This window comes from Orcinus orca, chromosome 11 (assembly GCF_937001465.1).
Source record: "Orcinus orca chromosome 11, mOrcOrc1.1, whole genome shotgun sequence".
Classification (NCBI taxonomy): Eukaryota; Metazoa; Chordata; class Mammalia; order Artiodactyla; family Delphinidae; genus Orcinus; species Orcinus orca.
The window spans coordinates 26,685,862-26,706,590 of NC_064569.1; the positions used below are offsets into that span (position 1 = coordinate 26,685,862).

Consider the following 20,729-nt stretch of genomic DNA (forward strand, 5'->3'; position numbering starts at 1 on the left):
AGGCGGGGGAGGAGAGAGGGAAGAGGCAGGAGAGGAGAGGAGGAGGGGAGAGGGGAGGGAGGAGCTGCCCGGAACGCTCCCGGCGGCCCCGCGCGCACGCTCCCGGCGGCACCGCGCGAGCGTGCTAGGCTGCTGCCCCAGCGGGACCAGGAGGCGGCGGCTGCTGTAGCGGCAGCGGCGACCACAGGCCGAACTCTCGGCGCTCTCGGGCGCTGGCTGGCGATTGGTCCAGAGAGGAGGGGGTGGTGGCAGCCCAAGTCAGCCGCTGCAGTGGCGGCATCAGGTGAGAGCGCGAGCCGCAGAGACCGGGCGTGGCGGCTGCCGCACAGGGAGTCGGAGCCAAACTCACGGCGCGGCCCTGGGAGTCCCGGGAGGAAGGGACGAGGAAGCACTTGCAGAGGAGACGCCGGAGCAGAAGGCCGCCGGCGCTGAGCAGCCCCGAAGTTGTCTCTGTCGAGTCGCGCCGAGCCTGGGCATGCAAACGACGCCCCCGGGGGTCCGGTCGCCCCTCAGGAACCCGCCGAGCGCGCGCTTGCGGCCGGACGAGGGCAGGCGAGGGTGCCGAGCCGCGAGCGAACGCAGCAAAATGAGCGGCGAGGGCGACTACAACTTCAGACGGGTGGCGATCCGGCGGAAGTCCAACCCCTCCTACCTGCCGCCTGGGACCCCCCGGCCGTGGAGTCGGCCCTCGTCGCACCTGGAATGGGCCGAGACGGCCACGTTCAGGGGCCAGGCCCCCGCAGACGCCCCAGGTAAGCGCCTCGGGAGGTAAGGGGTGGGCGGGGGTGTTGTCGCAGTTAATGGACAGCTGAGCGCCCTGCAGGTGCGCCCCGTCCACCGCAGCGGTGTGAGCCAGTTCGGAAACCTTCCCAAGAGGGCTGCGCCGGGCCGCCCACCCACTTTACCTATTTTGTCCCTTCCCCCAAAGGTCCTTGGCGGGAGCGCGCCTGAGGCTGAACTATCAGTCCTGGAGGTCACTTACCAGGGGATTCCGGAAGTAAAGGATAACTCTTTTTTTTAAGTTTGATTAGGAATTAATAGCCTGTTTTCTAGATACTGAAGTTTAAGGTTTTTCGCTAAGTTGCTTTCGGCAGACCTTGTGAAGGACTAGTACAATAAATGCGGGAGGCCGATGTTCGTCCTGGTCCGGCCGCCTACCTGTTGAGTGACCTCGGACCAGCAATCCTGAGTGCTCCGGTTTTCCCTTTTGAAAAAGACGCTTGAGTATGAAAAGCTGTAGGTCTCTCAGAAGGAAACATGTTCCTACTCTCAAGAAATTCAGTTTTTATTGTGGTTTTGTATTGATAAATTAAGATATCAGTAATGCGGTATTATGAATTCTGAATTCTCCATCGACTCTTAATCTTGGAAGAAATCCTCAAAATGATCTGTTGCAGCCCACAACTTCTTCGCTCTTTAAAGGCATTCTGTTCTCCCTAGGCGAGCTTGAAGCTACGTAGAACACATTAGGGATTTTTTTTCTTGAATTGCAAAACTTTTCTTTAACCCCCACCCACGGCTTTTGAGCTCCTATTGTGCCATAAGCAGAGGTGGCTTGTGTATAGACGAGTTATGAGGTAGAAACCTTATTTGAGTAGCAGAAATACAAATGCTTTTATTCACTTACACTCATTTTATTCTTATTAAGCAAAGCTGTTATGATGGTTTAACTGTGAAGTCTTGGAGCTTTAAAATTTTTTCTGTTCCGTCCTGAAGCTGTAGTATTTACTCATAGGACAGAAAAGCATGGTGGGTGATGAATTACAAATTTATAGCCACATTAGGTAAGGGCAGAAATAGTGATGTGAGAAAATATATAAACAAGTAATCGAATCACAATGCTTTAGGTCTCAATTTCCTCATCTTCGAAATGAAGACTCTGGTGAAATAATCTCTAAAATCTCTTCCCAGATTCACTCTAAAATGAGTAGAGGGGTGTTTTCTTCCTTTTAAGTGAAAATTCGTTACTTTGTTTTGAAGTTACTTATTTATGAATTTTTTAATTGTTTGAGCTACTCGATTTCTTTCTTTTTTATTTTTTTGTGGTACGCGGTCCTCTCACTGTTGTGGCCTCTCCCGTTGCGGAGCACTGGCTCCGGATGCGCAGGCTCAGCGGCCATGGCCCACGGGCCCAGCCGCTCCGCGGCATGTGGGACCTTCCCGGACCGCGGCACGAACCAATGTCCCCTGCATCGGCAGGCGGACTCTCAACCACTGCGCCACCAGGGAAACCCTACTCGATTTCTTAATCATCAGCAGTTTTCAGTTGGAGGGTAATGGATCCAATTTCTTTACGTCATTATTTTACTGAAAATCTCGTGCTTAGTTTCAAACTCTTTGAGTAGGTGAGCAAAAGATGAATTGCCGCCTAGAAGTAGGAGCGAGCAGTATAAATCATTTCTACAAGGCAGCTGTGCTTATGGAAGAGTCCTTTTTTCTTTTCTATTCTCTTTTTTCTACAGAGAAAATCCAGAACACTTTCTTTTTTTTTTTTTTTGACAAGATGGAGGACCTAGCAATTACTTTTCTAATCTGTTAGGGTGTCTCAGTATTGTTTAAAAGAACTCAAAAGTTCTTGTTGCCATTATTTTCAGGGTTGAAAATTAATTACTCAATCTTCCTAGGTATGATTATTCCTCTTTACCATGATGTAATCTATAGTATCTGTTGGAGAGTGACCTAATGTTTTGAAAAGTAGTCTGACACTATTGAGTGACCACACCCCATTCAATTTGGTGAGGTAAAAACATTTTAGAAATTGCTTCCTTCTTTGAATCTAATCTGCCTGCCTATTAAGTTTCATCCAACTGTTTATCATTATATAAGTAGGATCCTCCCCTCATCAAAAAGTAAACCAGGTTTAAATTCCCAAGAAGTGCCAATTTACTCTGTAGTACCTAGAAAAGTATTTATATATGGAAACTACAACATTTAGACCCATTACATGTATAGTGGATGTTACTCATAATCGAAGTGTTACCTTCCCTCTTGAAGAAGGAACAAAAACTAAGAATTCAGTTTAGTGGTGTTGTGTTATATTCCATGACTGTGAAATCCATTATTTTTAGAGTTCTTTGCTTTTTCTCAAAAAAAAAAAAAAAAAAGAAAAAAAAAAAGAAAAGAAAGGGAAAGACAAAGAAAAAAGTCTACCAGCCACATCCTCCATATATATCTGAATGGCAATGTCCTCGTCTAGGTGAGGTAATTAAATTAAGACATAGGCTTTGGGGTCATATAGTGCCCAAGTTCAAGTCCTTATACTACCATTTTTATGAATTGAATCAAGTCTCTTAATTTCTCAATTTCTTCATCTGGACAATGGAGATAACAGTACTTTATAAGATTGTGGGGAGAATAAAGTAAGATTATATAGATAAATGTCTGGCACAAAACAAGTATGCAGGTTAGAATCATAACAAGGAGTCATTATCCGTTTCTGTTTCCCAAAATGTCTGGCACTAGGACTGGCACATAAGAGACACTGTAAATACTTGTTGGATGAATGAAAATCCTTCCCCTATGGTGTTCATAATAGCTACTGTTTATTGAGTGCATTTTCTATATCTAAGAACTGTGCTTTGTGATACATACACACCTGAATATGTTTGTGTATGAATTTATTTCACAGCAATTTTAATAGGTAGGTAGTATTATACCCATTTTCCAGCTAAAGAAATTGAGGCACAGAAAGTTTTACTAACTTGCTTGGAATCGTAAACTGGTACTTGTTTAGCTAGATTCAAATTCAAGTGTGCCTGGCATTAAAGGCAGTGCTCTTACCACACATCACATAAAGCATATAATTCCGTTATGGTAAGAACATACATTTAAAGGGATATTTTATACACACACAGGATGAAAATTTTGTTACTTTGTGTATGTGTGTGTGGTTTTTTTTTTTTTTTTGGGGGGTCCAGCTTTTTTCTGTGCCTTTCCCTTTTTTCTTTTCTGTAGTCTGAATATCTGAAACCCTTGGCTGGGGGAGAGTTTGTCTATTGAATATCACTGAAGATATCTTATTTCCTCAGTTATTCCTTCGTTTTATGGGAATCCTGAAGGATCTTTATTGAAGATGCCTTTCTTTATAAAATATGTTTGTTTCTACTTCCAACCCATGACCACTTTGATTAGCCAAGCATTTCTTTGACTTGAAGAAGGTGTAAATTTAGTTCAGGTTTGCTAAGGGGAGATCAGCATTGTTGTCATTAATTTTTCCACTTTGGATTAGTGTAGGTCTGCAGACTTTCTTATCAGTTGGCTTGGATGGAAGGCAGATTTTTCCTACACCATCCTTTTATCCAAGGTGTAGCCTCTTCAGTATGGGTCCCAGGTTCAGTCCTTTCCCATTTCACAAGCTCAAGGCCCATGTCTCCCCTTCCACTGCAAGAGCTGCAGTTCCTGGGCTCTAGGTTCCCCCACTAGAGTTTAGGTTTATTGTTCTTTTTCTTTTTTTCTCTTGTCCTTGGGAATCTCCTTTATTTTCTTATGATTTCAACAGTACATTTAAAAGTATATCTGTTGTAATTTATTCAGCATCTGGGTGCTTCGTGGTGAAGGACTTTTTACACTATTTGTGCAGACTTTCTATAAGTAGAATTCCTTTTTCCAATTCTCACCATGGTTAGAATACTCGATTTTCAACACATACTCCAATATCCTGAGCACTTTTTTTTTTTTTTTTTTGTGGTACGCAGGCCTCTCACTGTTGTGGCCTCCCCCCAGCACAGGCTCTGGACACGCAGGCCCAACGGCCATGGCTCACGGGCCCAGCCACTCCGTGGCATGTGGGATCTTCCTGGTTCGGGGCACGAACCTGTGTCCCCTGCATCGGCAGGCGGACCCCCAACCACTGCGCCACCAGGGAAGCCCCCTGAGCACTTTTTGAGAACTAATTTTACCTTTGTTGGAGGAGGAGGGATGAAGATTTGGGTTATACCAATAAGAGTAATTACTGTTTATTGAATGCTGATTCTGAACCAGGACTATATGTATAGTACTTATTCTTATGACAACGCTGCAAGATAGATGGTATTATCATTTTAGAGAAAAAGAAAAACCAAGCTGCAGTGCTCTACAACCAGCCTAAGCTTCGGAGATAGGATTTGAACCAGGTCTCTCTGGCTTCAGTACTCACATGCTTATAATACTAGTTCTTAAGGTTTCCCAGGGCTTTGGAGGCAAAGCCTCCATATAACATATATGTGTTTCATATACGTTAGGGCTAATATTGTTTGTAACATTAATGAATGCATATTATATTTGAAACAGTGATCTAAACACAATTTATCTAAAGATTTATAATAAAATGGTGATGTTAATTTCATCAGTGATTCTTAGAAGCTGCTTAAGATGGACTTTGAAATAGGAAAGTCCTTCAGAGAATCAGGAACCAGGAAGTTTTCTTATTTCTTGGAAGGCCAAGAGCAGTTTAAAGAGTAGTCAGTCATCTTTCAATGAATAGCCATGTAAACTTGTGAACCTAGGAACATTGAGAGACTTTTAATCCACAATCACCTATTTGCTTGCATTCCTTTCCTCTACTGAGAAAAACTCAGGGTCATGGATCTAACTGGTGACAGAGAAGAGGACCTGGACTTATTGGGGTAGGAATTAGGGGTTGGCCCAAGGCCATTACCTCTGTACTTAAAGGGCATGTGGATTCAATCTTGGTGTAGTCAGGGTAACCCTCTTGTTAGGGATTAATTCAGCTGGTGATTTGAAGTTGAAGCCAGTGCTCATTTACCATGCTGTAAATCCTAAGGCCCTTTAGAATTATGCTAAATCTACTCTGTCTGTGCTCTATAAATGGAACAACAGAGCCTGGTGACAGTACGTTTGTTTACAACATGGTTTACTGAATATTTTAAGCCCTACTGCTCCAAAAAAAATATTCCTTTCAAAATATCACTACTCATTGACAATGCACCTGGTCACGCAAGAGCTCTGATGGAGATGTACAACCAGATTCATGTTTTCATGCCTGCTGCCACAACATCCATTCTGCAGCCCATGGATCAAGGAGTCATTTCTTCTTCTTTTTAAATTAATTAATTTAATTTAATTAATTGGCTGTGCAGTGTGGCTTGTGGGATCTTAGTTCCCCGACCAGGGATTGAACCTGCACCCTCATCAGTGAAAGTGCAGAGTCCTAACCACTGGACCACCAGGGAATTCCCCAAGGAGTCATGTCAACTTTCAAGTCTTATTATTTAAGAAATGCATTTTATAAGGCTATCATAGATAGTGATTCCTCTGATGGATCTGGGTAAAGTCAATTGAAAATCTTCTGAAAAGGATTCACCATTTTAGATGCCATTAAGAACATTTGTGATTCATGAGAAGAGGTCAGAATACCAACATTCACAGCAATTTGGGAGAACTTGATTCCAGCGCTCATGGATGACTTTGAGGGGTTCAAGTCTTCAGTGGAAGTAACAAGAGAATTAGAGTGGAAATTGAGCCTGGAGATGTGACTGAGTTGCTGCAGTCTCATAGTAAAACTTGAATGGATGAAGAATCACTTCTTATGGATGACTAAAGAAACTGGTTTCTTGAGATGGACTCTACTCCCAGTGAAGATGCTGTGAAGGTTGTTGAAATGACAACAAAGAGTTAGAATATGATCAATACATAGACTGAGTTGATAAAGCAGTGGTAGGGTTTGAGATTGACTCCAATTTTGAAAGAAGTTCCACTGTGGGTAAAATGCTATCAAACAGCATTGCATGCTACGGAGAAATCGTTTATGAAAGGAAGAGTCAATTGAAGTCAGCAAACTTCATTGTCTTATCTTTAAGAAATTGTCACAGGCACTCCAGCCTCACCCTGATGAGTCAGAAGCCATCAGCATCGAGGCAAGACCCTCCACCTTGCAAAATGATTACGACTTGCTGAAGGCTCAGATGATGGTTAGCATTTTTTAGAAATAAAGTATTTTTAAATTTTTTATTTATTTTTTGGCTGCGTTGGGTCTTTGTTGCTCCTTGCTGGCTTTCTCTAGTTGCAGTGAGCGGGGGCTGCTCTTTGCCGCGGTGCGCAGGCTTCTCATTGTGGTGGCTTCTCCTTGTGGAGCGCAGGCTCTAGGTGCATGGGCTTCAGTAGTTGCAGCATGCGGGTCAGTAGTTGCATCACGTGGGCCCTAGAGCACACGGACTTCAGTAGTTGTGGTGCGTGGGCTCAATAGTTGGGGCACGTGGGCTCGGGCGAGTGGGCTTCAGCAGTTGTGGCTCACGAGCTCTAGAGTGCAGTCTCAGTAGTTGTGGCGCATGGGCTTAGTTGCTCCGCAGCATGTGGGATCTTCCCGGACCAGGGCTCGAACCCGTGTCCCCTGCATTGGCAGGCGGATTCTTAACCACTGCACCACCAGGGAAGTCCAATAACGTATTTTTAAAGTAAGGTATGTACAGTGTTTGGAAATGTAATACTGTTGCACACTTAATAGACTGTAGTGTACTGTAGGCATAGTTTTTATGTACTGGAAAACCAAAAAATTGTGACTTGCTTTATTACAATATTCACTTTAGTGCAGTGACCTGGAACTGAACCGCAATATCTCCAAGGTTTGCCTGAAAATTCTTTTCTACATGCATTTGCTGGAAAGTTGATTGAAAAAGGATTTAAACATAATGCATTTAATTTTATGGATGTGAGTATTGTGTGTGAGATTCAGTAGGTTTAGACACAAGCTCATGAATCTGTATTTTTTAAAAGTATATCAGATAATTCTGATAATCAGCTTGGTTTCCAAATGCCATCCTACCAACTGCATCAAAATTACTTGGAGTGCTAATTAAAAACCAGCAGTACCTTAGATAGAATGAGTCAGAATCTCCAGGGGGTAGGGTTAGCTGTATTTTTGACAAGAGCCCCAGATGATTCTGATGTGCAACCAACTTCATCAACTACTGTGCATTTCCAAGCTAGGGTAAACCCCACCTTTGGTCCTGAGCCCAGACAACCAATATTTTTTAGGTGCAAGGCAAAGAATGATATAGATTGTCCCTCAACTAACACATCATATTGGCCCTCTGTATTTTTGGCAAACTTTTTGCCCATTTCCGGTTGGTTTCTAATTGTATTTTTTACATTTGGTATACTATTTTGCTTGGTTCTTTTTTCTCGACTTAACCCGTTAAGTTGAAGTAGACTTTAATTTATGCTGATAGACAATTTATATACGACTGGAGTATCTGACATGAACACAAGTGACCTTTCATTTCAGTCTTGGTTTCTTAGTGTCCTTTATTGCTGCCCTCTCTTTCTTTCCTAATCTGGAGGATGAATCCACTCCTCATTTCACAGGCTCCTTGTCCTACACCTCCACTTCTCTCCAAAGGAGGTCTTGCAAGACTTTAAACTTTGATATTCTCTGGAGCTTTCTTCCTTAAACTGCTACATATACTTCCATTGCTGCCTCCGCTTCTTCATCCCCTCATCCCATCCTTCTCCCTACTTCCTTTTCTTGGTCTAGGCTGGCTTCTGTTCTAAACTTGATCAGTGTTCTAAGTCAGCAGTGAATTCCTACGTATCATCCAGTAGCCTGTTTGTAGTCCTTATTGTTTTTTTGGTTTTTGGCTGTGCGGCGAGGCTTCCCTGACCAGTGAAAGCGCCGAGTCCTAACCACTGGACCGCCAGGGAATTCTGCGGTCCTTATTCATAATTTCTGGGTGGTATTTCCTTCTTTTTTCTTTTTTTGGCCATGCCACGTGACTTGTGGGATCTTAGTTCCCCAACCAGGGGTCGAACCCGCGATGTTGGCAGTGAAAGGGCAGAGTCCTAACCACTGGACCGCCAGGGAATTCCCGGTACTTGCTTCTTTTTAAAGCTCTTTTCTTGGTCCTGATTTTCATACTTCAACTGGATCTCCAAGTTTATTCCTTTGACTAGGTCATTTTTCTCCTTTCTCTCCTCCGGCATTCCCATTATTTCCTGCCACCTCTTACTTGGTGGTGTCATCCACCCTCTGGGCTTCTTTCTCTTTCTCTTTACTGCTGAATAAATGTAAATGTCCTAAGGGTACCAAATTGCAGCTCCTTTTTCTGCTGCAATCTAGCCCATCCTCCTGACTTTCTTGGAGGAATTATTAACCTTGCTTTTGTTAGACTTCAAAGTTTATTTTAAATCTGCTCTTCCCTCTTATCTACTTGCTACCGAGTCAGCCACCCAGTTATTGATTCTTCTTCATTTCATGATGGTGGCCTTTGTCTTATTTCAGGGCACTTCTCCCACCAGCTATCCACATTACATCGCCCCCCTCCCCCAATTAATTTTCTTAAATCTGGGTATTGTTCATCTCCTTCCCATGGTCAAAGCTTTCTATGGCTCCTAACTGCCTGTTATTGATGTTTATAATGGAGTACTCTATATCCACTTTAGTGACTTTGGTTAAACCTTTACCAGTAACCCTTCAGTATAGAAATGGACCTTTCAAAATTCATACAAACATTTAATCTTATTTGAACTATTCAATATTAAACCTAGAATAATCATGCATTAGTCATGCTTTAGGAGGGGTGTGTGTGTGTGTGTGTGTTTTCAGGAATAAATTTGGCATTGTTTGTAGAGCATTGTCCAGAATTAGTCATCTGTCCTTGGAATGCAGTTAATAGTGGGTGGACATTAGCACCAGTAAGTACTCTTAGAGCCCATAATCTGTTTTGTATTATTGCCTCACTTATGCAGGAAGAGTGAATACAAACCCAACCTCTGTGCCCCTCTCATACACATACCCACTCACTGGAATTAAACTGTCAACTTCACCAACTGCTGCATCTGCAGAAACCAGGGAGCTGCTTCCGTTCTGGGGACTGCACTGAGCTGCAGTGAAGCCTTGCTGCAGACAGGTATCTAGTCTGCTCTGCAAGGCTGGGTTGTTCACTGGGGCCTCTGGCAGAATTTTGTGTTAGGACACATGTTAATAAGTAGCCTTTAAAAGTGCCATGACTTTACCATATGTTATTTGTATTTTTAAAATATATGCTAGTGAGTATATTTAGGAGGTGAAAAGTCAGTATGTAGAGCCAAATAAATTATAAGATACCCCAGCTGAAGAATACGCTTATAGTTTCAAGTGCAGTGTAGTATAATGTATGGGAAGTTATCAAATTATAGACGAATTCAGTTAAAATTAATTACTAAAAACCACTTGTAGAAAAATACAACTTTTAAACAAAGTCATCTTTATTTCCTCTGCAGAAAATTGACTAACATGTAACATTTCTTTTCCTAAAACATGCTACCTTACCTTAACGGTGTCATATTGATGATGAACCAATATTGATAAGTGATGTTGGGAATCCAAAGATGAATGGAACAAATTTCCATCCTAGAAGGGGGATATGATGTATAATAAACACCAGGGTATAAGGTCACATTGGGTGTAAGAACAGTGATCAGAGTGATCATATTTCAGAGGAAGGCACTTTTTTTTTTTTTTTTTTTTGCGGTACGCGGGCCTCTCACTGTTGTGGCCTCTCCCGTTGCGGAGCACAGGCTCCAGACGCGCAGGCTCAGCGGCCGTGGCTCACGGGCCCAGCTGCTCCGCGGCATGTGGGATCTTCCCGGACCGGGGCACGAACCCGTGTCCCCTGCATCGGCGGGTGGACTCTCAACCACTGTGCCACCAGGGAAGCCCGGAAGGCACGTTTTTAACTGTGCTGCGTCTTCACTTTGAGAAAGACTGCACATCTGACTCGTGCCTTTGGAGTTACCCATGAGCCCGTGTGCTGGTTCATGCATCTGATTGGAGCACCTTCCTGCTGACACAAGCTGAAAATCCATGGCAGGCTGGAAAAACAAATCTACCCACAGGTTCCATTCAGAGCCATTAGCCAATTAATTCCATCAGTATCTCTGTGTTCTCTTTTCAGACCCTTATATCCTTCATTATAAATTTTCCTTCCTAAGACCCCACTAAAGCTGGATCTTTCAGTCCTTCAACAAGTGTTTCAGTGTTTACTATGGACCAGGCAGTTGTGTTGGGGCCTAGAAATCAAGGTGAGAAGAATACACGCTAGTGGTTTAGAGTGTGGGCTCTGGAGTTGGACTGGCTGGGTTTGAATTCTTCTCTAGTAATTAACTGGGTGACTTGGAACTCTTTGACTCAGTTTCCTCATCTATAAAATGATAACATGATATATTACCTACATTGTGGAGTTGTCGGAAGAATAAGAATGTTATTGTTTTTAAAGGGCTTAGAACAGTGCTTGGGAAATGTTCAAATAATAACTTTTTCGGTGTTTTTGTTAGGATTAACACAAATACTACTCTCACAGTTCCGGTTTCTTTCTGCATCTTATGTGTATCTCTGATCTAGCGCTGTCTCTCTGGATTGTGATTGGTTGTTTACACTTGAACCTACTGAGTACAAGTTACTGCCCAAGGTACAAGCTCTTTTAGGCACATCTTTTCCCACCCCCTTTTATCTACTTCCTGCCTAGTGTTTTCCTCCCCTTAGTTCCTGCCAGAATTGCCTTTTACTGCTGGCCTCTCTCCTCAGTATTTCCTCCTGTGCTGTCTTGAGCCCCACTTTTATGTCAGACTTCCTTAGAGCCTTAATTGCATCACAGAACCACACCCTGCCTCTCTTTCCTGACTGAAACCTGGCTCTCACCTTTAATGCTGGTTCCCTGGTGACTCAAGTGGCAGTTGATCTTCCACAGTCCACATAGCTGCTGGTCAGGACCTGTGGTCAGCTCTCTCTTAGCTTTTCCTGATATTTGTCTTCTACCCTCCTGGAAAAAAATCCTCCTGCATTCACTCTTGCCAGCCACCTCAACTTCTTCACTAAATTTCTCCTTGTTTTTCCTGTGCCTGTCCCACCAGTCCCTAACTTGAGTCATCCATTGCCATTGCTCCTCAAGGGCCCCTCAGAGTCCACTCAAGGGCTCAGTAAATATTGTCAACAGAAGAACCCCAAACTAGCTTGGCATATCTTGCTTCAACATAAGAATTTTCTGACAATGCTGAAAGAATATGGAATTGGTTTCCTTTGGTGGTTGTGAGTTCCTTATTAATGAGGATATTCAGGGAGAGGCAAGATGCCTTCGTGGCTATAGAGGAGACAGAATGTCAGATGTAACCTTTTCTGACCAGTAATCCCAGCTTGCACACTAAATTATTCTGTCAGTGGTCTCAGCTGTCCTGTGTCTGCACCATTCATGTTCTCCTATCAGCAATATGTGCTAGTTTTGTGCAGGGGCGTATTATGAGGAAAGGCGTGGGAATAGTATACTTTGTTCTCCTTGAGATTTCATGGACTAGATATCCCTTTTAGTGTAACAGTTCTTATTATTCCTGGCATCCTTTCTGATGCTGTTATATGTCTTGATTCGAGAGTATACTGGAGTTTGTAGGCCCTGGGTTGCTCCTCCACTGAAAGGCCTCAGAATGCTTCGTCATGTTGTCAGGAGTTTCATTATCTTATACCTATCACTTACCATTCCAGGTGTCCTCTCCTTGAACAGTCTTTTTTTTTCTTTGCCTGTTATTTCTCACTATTAGGACTTGGCTTTTAAGGTCAAAACTTCTAATAGTGCTCCTTTCTTCTGCCCATCTCTAAAGGGCATACTTTAAAAAGCAATCTGACACGTAGAAACTAGGCATGATCAGAAGCAAGATTTTAATTTCCAGCTCTCATACAAAAAGATGAGATTGAAGAACATCTGAGACCTGAAGCATCACTGTATTGTTTTCTGTCTCTTAATGTATTTCATAAAATCTAAAATATTTTATCAAGTCTTTTTAACATTTTAACATCTCTGAAATTGGGATGCTTTTTTCAGTTGGTGCTGGTTAAAAAATTGTGAGACATTGAAATATAGACTGGCCTAAATTTTAAAACATAACTGTAAAATATTTACTGCCTCTGAATAGTAGCAAAGATTATGAATTTGTGGAATATATAACTGAAAACATTGACTAACATCCCCACCCCCCTTCTCTAAACCCAAACATACTATGTGTGATTATATCTTCTATATCTGTGACTACTCCTTCAGCCTCTTAATTATAATTAACAATCATAAGAGTCAAAACAATAATAGCTATCATTTATTGAGCAATTACTTTTTTGGTCAGACGTCCTAAGTGCTTTACATGCATAAACTCAATCATCACTAGTAAGATCTGTGATCCACATTATATAGAAGAGGAACCAGAAGTCCAGACAGATTAAATAATTTGTCCAAGTTTACCTGGCTGGGGAGCCAGGATTTTAAACTCAGGGTCTTAACCCATGTACTTTCCTACCTCCCATAAATTTCTTATTGCCAGGTTTTTTTTTTTTTTTTGGCTGCATTGGGTCTTTGTTCTGCACACAGGCTTTCTCCAGTTGCCGCAAGCATGCGTTACTCTTTGTTGCGGTGCGCTGGCTTCTCTTTGTTGTGGTGCGCTGACTTCTCATTGCGGTGACTTCTCTCATTGCAGAGCTAGGCAGCGGGCTTCAGTAGTTGTGGCTCGTGGGCTCTAGGGCGCAGGCTCAGTAGTTGTGGCGCACAGGCTTAGTTGCTCCGCGGCACGTGGGATTTTCCTGGACCAGGGTTCGAACTCATGTTCCCTGCATTGGCAGGCGGATTCTTAACCACTGCGCTACCAGGGAAGTCCCTTACTGCCAGTTTTTTTAACATCTCTGAATATAAGGATAGTAATTATTGATCTTTAGTAAAGGGGAAGATACTGTCTCTGATATTTTTGTCTAGTTTATCCAGAGTATTAAAAAGAGTAACTCTGGTCAACTGCAGCTAGTGAGGAAGAGGAAAAAGAGACATTTCAAGGAAAAGGAGAAACATATTCTTTTTTCTTTTTCTTTTTTTTTTGCGGTACACGGGCCTCTCACTGTTGTGGCCTCTCCTGTTGCGGAGCACAGGCTCCGGACGCGCAGGCTCAGAGGCCATGGCCCACGGGCCCAGCCGCTCCGCGGCATGTGGGATCTTCCCGGACCAGGGCACGAACCCGTGTCCTCTGCATCGGCAGGCGGTCTCTCAACCACTGCGCCACCAGGGAAGCCCAATATTCTTAAAAAAGTTTCTGAAGATGGAAACAAAAAGTAGCTTTTTGGCCTTTGCTGCGCAACCAGACCTCTTGGGAATACTCACCTAATTCAGGCTTCTACTGCTTTATTGTCGTATCTCATTAGCAGGGTGATGGTTATGTACTAAACTTTGAAATTATGTAAATAGTATTTTCAAGAATCCTGTTAAATTTGAGATGTTCTGAAAAAACAGGCAAAACTGCCTTTCTCCTCTTTTATTCCATTAAAAAAACGAAAATGGATAGCTATATAACAATGCATAGAATAATATAGAATGTGTATATTAACATAATATATTAATACTATTATATATACAGGTACATATGTATATATAGTATTAATATATCAATACGATGATCCTATTGGTATATGTTGGCAAACCACTTTAATTTTTCTAATTAAGAGAATTATGCATAGCTTTTTTCACTCTTTTAACATCTTAGTGTAATAAAAACTTGGATGTGAGCAGTTACACTCAGACAGGCTGTCCCCCATGGAAGAACTAGGAAACTGACTAGGGTGCTAATTAGAACCCTTTATAGTCCTTTTACAGAAAGCGGTAAACTCATGCCACTGGTTATGAAAACAGTGAAAAGAAGGGAAGAGAAGGATTCAGGAGGAAGCAGGGAGGAAACTGCCAATGATGGCAGTCACCGTTCTGAAGTCGGTGTGGTGCCCAGTATAAGCTCATTCTCATTGAGAACTAATGCCCGTTTCTGAGTTTTGGAACTGAATGACCAACTTGTATGTTTTTGTTAACCTGGGAGATTTGCTTAACCACATTGTGGGCATTGGGGAGGTAGAAAAAGAAATAGAAAATTAAAAGATATTCCCATAATCCCCACCTTCAGTGGGCAGCTGTCATCATACAATGTCTGGAGGCCTCTGATGAAGCAGCTGGCAGGGATGGTGGAGGTGCTTCTTTCCCTCATGGTCTTGATGGTGGCTCATTTCTGTAAACTTAAAAAAATTGTACTGCCAATTCCATCTATCACTGCTGCAGTAAATGTACTTATTTCAGAATAGTCATTCCTGTATATCTTTTGTTAATTGTTCATTTCTGGCATAGATTCCTGGGTCACTACAGTTTATACTTTTGCATCTAGAAAAGGGATTTTTAATCTCCTTATTTTGGGTCTCAAAGTTAGCTCCTTACCATTAGTTCCTGCAGATGCTATATTGGCTCATTGAGAAAATAGGCTTTGTTATGGACATTTGGAAAAGTTGAATGGTTTGTGTCTGCTTATTTTCCTTTATCCAGAAACTGCCCCCCTCAGAATAGATTAAAAGAGAATAATTTCTCTTTATTACATTTTTTCTTTTAATATTTTCCTTTTGCTCATGTGTTAAATGACACAACTTTTTATTGTAGACCTGAAAGGCTTGACTAATACAAAATTTCAGTCAGTTGAAACCTTACTTGCAATGTTTAAAAAGTATTGAGTTCATCTGCTTCACATCTTTACTTAAGTACACTTCACTGAAGCCTTTCCTTGGCCATCTTATTTAAAATTGGAAGCCCCGCTCCTGTACTCCTTTACTTGTTTTATTTTTCTCTACAACACTTACCACTAACTCTTAATTTTTTTAAATCTTATTTTCTGTCCCTCCATCTCCACCCCAATATACACTAAATCCCATGAGAGCAGGGGTTTTTGTCTGTTGCATTCTCTTTTCCAAAGGCAGGGTACAGTCAGGAAGCTCAATATGGATGCTGCCGAGCTTGGGCCTAAGGACTTGTTCTCAGCGGCTGGTCTGTGAGACAGGGAAGGAGGTGGCAGGTGTTTGTGTTTGGGGTGAAGGTGAGCATTTGACACATCTTAGAGGTAAAGTGCCAGGTCTGGGCCCTTTGCACCAAAGCACCAGCAGTCACAGCAACAGAGACACCATGGGCTGGTGTTTTAACGGGAATAGGTGAAGTCAGTGTGGGATCAAACCGAGCTGAGAATAAGGTAGACATAGGAGGCCTTCAGTTCATCAAGTTGAGCTGTGTATACAGAGGAGCTTTTTTCATCACCTCTTTTAGTAATTTGTTGAATAATTTTAACATGAAGATGAAACTTTCCATTAGCATCATGAGAGCAGTCGCCATACTTTTCTTGTTCCCTGATGTTTGTCCAGCACTTAGCAGAATTCTGGTACATGTTAGGTGTTTGTGAAATTCTAATTGAGTGAGTGAGTGAATGAAATCCCACGTTGAGTGCAACATTTCAAAGTGCATATTTTATGCGGGAAAGGGGGTAGAGAGAAGGAACCCTCCTACATTGTTGGTGGGAATATAAATTGGTGCAGCCACTATGGAGAAGAATATGGAGGTTTCTCTAAAAGCAGAGTTACCATATGATCCAACACTCCTGGGCATATATCCAGAAAAGACAAAGACTCTAATTCAAAAAGATACACACACCCCAATGTTCGTAGCAGCACTATTTATAATAGCCAAGACATGGAAGTAGCTAAATGTCTATTGACAGATGAATGGATAAAGAAGATGTGGTATATGTATACAATGGAATATTACTGAACCATAAAAAAGAATGGAATAATGCCATTTGCAGCAACATGGATGGACCTAGAGATTATCATACTAAGTGAAGTAAGTGAAAGACAAATATCATATGATATCACTTATTTGTGGAATATAAAATATGGTACAGATGAGCTCATTTACAAAACAGAAACAGACTCACAGACATAGAAAACTTATGGTTATCAAAGGGGAAAAGGGCTGGGAGGGGTAAATTAGGAGTTTGGGATTAGCAGATACAAACTATTATATATAAAATAGAGGGAGGTGGGATGAATTGGGAGATTGGGATTGATATATGTACACTATTGATACTATTTATAAAATAGATAACTAATGGAAACCTATTGTATAGCATAGGGAACTCTACTCAGTGCCCTGTGGTGACCTAAATGAGAAGGAAATCCAAAAAAGAGGGGATATATGTATACGTATAGCTGATTCACTTTGCTGTACAGTATAAACTAACACAATATTGTAAAGCAGTTGTACTCCAATAAAAAAAAATAAGATAGATAAACAACAAAGTCTTACTGTATAGCACAGGGAACTATATTCAGTATCTTTTTTTGTTGTTGCGGTACGTGGGCCGCTCACTGTTGTGGCCTCTCCCGTTGCGGAGCACAGGCTCTGGACGCGCAGGCTCAGCGGCCATGGCTCACGGGCCTAGCCGCTCCGCGGCATATGGGATCTTCCCAGACCGGGGCATGAAACCGCGTCCCCTGCATCGGCAGGCGGACTCTCAACCACTGCACCACCAGGGAAGCCCTATATTCAGTATCTTGTAATAACCTATAATGAAAAAGGATATGAAAAAAATATATGTATATATATCTGAATCACTTTGCTGTACGCCAGAAACTAACACAAACATTGTAAATGAACTATACTTCAATTAAAAAGAAAATTCAAAGTGCATATTTTATGCCCGATATATAAAAATCTCGTTAATATGCAAGCTTTATCACCATCTTATCTCAATTTTTTCTTTACTCAGTTTCTTTATTTTTCCAACATAGCATTCCTTTAAATAAGTTTCCTTGGTATATTTGAGAGATGATTCAATTTAAAAGTGCATTAACTATATAACTTTCAAAACTATATGTTTTATGTAACAAAGTATTCTCTAATTATAGCTGTTGGAGTTAACATTACTGTTAATTGTTTCTTTGAGACAAAGTTACATCTGTGAGGATCTCGCTCATGGGTTGGGGGTGGGGTGCAACTAAAAAAAATTCTTTGGCAAAGCAAAGGGACTGGCTCTCTCATTGTAAATTTAACCTGAACTGCATAACAAGCTGAGCCTTTTCCCTTGGTTTTCTAAGGTTCTTCACACACTCTGTTCCTTTTCAGCTCTTTTAATTAATGCTATATTCTCAGACTTTATGTCTACACTTACAAGATGGAGGAGAACCTTAAACCACAGTAATATGTTCTGTGTTATTAGCTTGCATTAGATATTCCTTAGCCACAGAAAAGTTGGTTATCCTGTAACTAAAATATGAGGCTCAGGTGAGCAGTAATAGTTTAAATACAAATAACTTTTTATAGCTGGAATATTTAAAATAGTTTTGTTCCCTCCCTCCATGGGTAAACTTCATGCACATGAAAATAATTTTAAATTTGTAGGTTAAATTCATTTCTTAGCTCCTTTGAAATAGTCTGGCCTTTTCAAAAAAGAAAGCTTTAATCATACTGTCTTCCTTACAAAAGGTCACTTCCTTCATGTAAATTAGGATATTTTTGCATCTGGGTCCACTCTGTGGTTTCTTTATGGGTATAATTAACTTAATTGCCTTCTCAGTGCTTTATGATAGGAAAATGGGAACTATTTTAAACTTTTGTAGGTATTGACATTTAAAATGATTAAACTTGTGAACAAGGTTCAACTTTATTCTAATGCAAAAATCTGCACAGTATGATGAGGTACAATATAGTGTTTGACTGAATTTAATGCACTGTATGTAAGTCATGGAATATGCACAAGATAAAAAAAATCAAATATAATGGTGAATGATAGAAATTTCTGTTCTGAGAGGAGTAACTTCGTTTCTTGAAACTGGGGTAAAAGTGGTTGAGAGATCTGGCTCAGTAATCAGGCTGGCCTTAGCTTAAAGCCTGCCTCTGCCACTTTACAGCTTTGGGAGGGCTGCATAACCTCCCTAAAGCCATTCCTTTATAAAACTGGGATAATGAAAGTATTTATTTCATAAGGTTGTGAAGGATTAAATGAAGTAATGCATGTAAAGCTTGATACATTTCCATAATCAGTATGCAATAAATGCTAACTATAAATTATATATATATTTTGTGTATGTGTGGTATGTATACTGGAATTGGGCCAGGCCCTTTTGAAGATGTCTCATAAAACTAATGTAGCAAAACTTCTAGGCAGATACCCATGTTATTTAAGTAAGTACAATCAGCTGATTTCACATTAGCAGATGTCTTTATTTGCTCCTAAAATCTTACAAAGTGAAGTTACATTTACATGTCGTATGAATTCCCCTTTACCCTTTTGGATATTTCCCATTTGACCAGAGTCTTTTTATTTTTGATAAAAGTGAAATATCTTTTCTAGACACACAACCCTACTATTGCACATTATTTCACCCTACCACATATACATTCTGTATACCACATATGTACCCTTTGTCACTGTAAAAATTACTTTTCACAATGTTATTGTTCTCTATTGTGGCAGGTAGGAATGTGTCCTTGAACCATTTCTTCACATCTTAGAAAACATTAATATCTCACTTGTTATAGAAATGGTTTGGAAATTATAGTATCTAATAACACTGCACTTCCATAGGTCATTCTTGGCATAACAGTATTAACCCCTAGAACATCAGCCCAACTTGAAAAAGGAAAAAGTATCTGCTCTTAAAATAATGTTGAAAGCTCTGTACTTTATTCATGTTAGCCTTCACTCAGCAAATTCTTTAATAAGCTTGGTTTTAATTTTTCACTGCTCATGCATGGCAAATAAAATGCCACAAATGAGGAAAGGGATGAGAGTTGATCTGATGGGAAGTGGCTACAGGAGTATGCTTTTAGACATGACAGTGGAAATTGTCTGACAATCTGATATCAAGAGTAGAAAAAACTCAAAATACCACCCAACATTTCAGTAATGGACAGTCATAATTATATACTTGTCATCAAAAAAATGTTAAAGAATATTCAGCATTGTAGAAAGCAAGATAGTATATAATTTCCTGGAAATTTCAACTGAAATATTTTCAATTTTACCTTCATATAGCAGACTACACATAGAGTGTAACATAATTAGAAATAGCATTCTGACCATTATATCACAACCAGGCATCTTTTTTCTTCTTTGGTTTCCATTGGCCCCACCTCTTAAGTCTTTGTGGGATCAAAAGAGTGTTTAATTAAAGGGTCTTAAAATTCTCTACAAATGAATGTGGTTGGTTAACAAAGAATTTTCTTTTTTGATACTGATTATGATGTTTCAGATGACTATCAATAAGGTATTTGGTTAGTGCAGGATTTCTCAAGTCAGCACTGTTAACGTTTTGGGCTCGATAATTCTTTGTTGTGAGGGGCTCTTCTGTGCATTGAGGGATGTTTAGCAGCATCCCTGGCCTCAATTCACTAGATACCAGTAGCTCTAGACATTGCCAAATATACCTAGAGAGCCTAAATTGCCCCAGGTTGAGAACTATTGGTTTAGTGTAAATGCGTTTAAGTTGGGTGTGAACTTAAATTTAAATTAAATTTAAATTAGGTATGAACCAGGGACTTCCCTGATGGTCCAGTGGGTAAGACTCTGTGCTCCCAATGCAGGGGGCCCGGGTTTGATCCCTTCAGGGAACTAGATCCTGCATGCATGCCGCAACTAAGAAGCCCCCATGCTGCAATGAAGATCCCGTGTGCTGCAACTAAGACCCGGCGCTGCCAAAATAAATAAATAAAAATGAGTAAGTATTAAAAAAAATAAATTAGGTATGAACCAAATGCATCATTAATCATTTTAGCTATGCAGAACATCCAGTTACCATCATTTCTGGTTGCTCATTTTGGGTACCTTCTGGTCTCACTTTTTTTGTTGTTGAATGGAGGAGAGAACTGCCTGTGTTTCTTACATTTTCCATATTGTAACGTGAAAGTACTGAAAAAGATTTCTATGACTCACAGGGAAGTGTA

The 20,729-nt window shown here is 41.0% G+C and overlaps 1 protein-coding gene across 5 annotated transcripts in view; it reads left to right on the forward strand.

Annotated features, from left to right (window-relative positions):
* The first annotated feature begins 256 nt into the window (after positions 1–256).
* Positions 257–20,729, forward strand: part of FGD4 (FYVE, RhoGEF and PH domain containing 4) — a 206,718-nt gene continuing 186,245 nt past the window's right edge. For 4 of the 5 annotated variants that reach the window (XR_007470150.1, XR_007470151.1, XM_033430115.2 and 1 more), the window contains exon 1: positions 257–752. Coding sequence is in view for 2 of the 5 variants with exons in the window: in XM_033430115.2 (XP_033286006.2) it covers positions 476–752 (277 nt within the window). In the remaining 3 variants the exon portion in view is untranslated. The remainder of the gene's footprint in view (positions 753–20,729) is intronic. The other variant, XM_049694512.1, reaches the window with a different exon arrangement.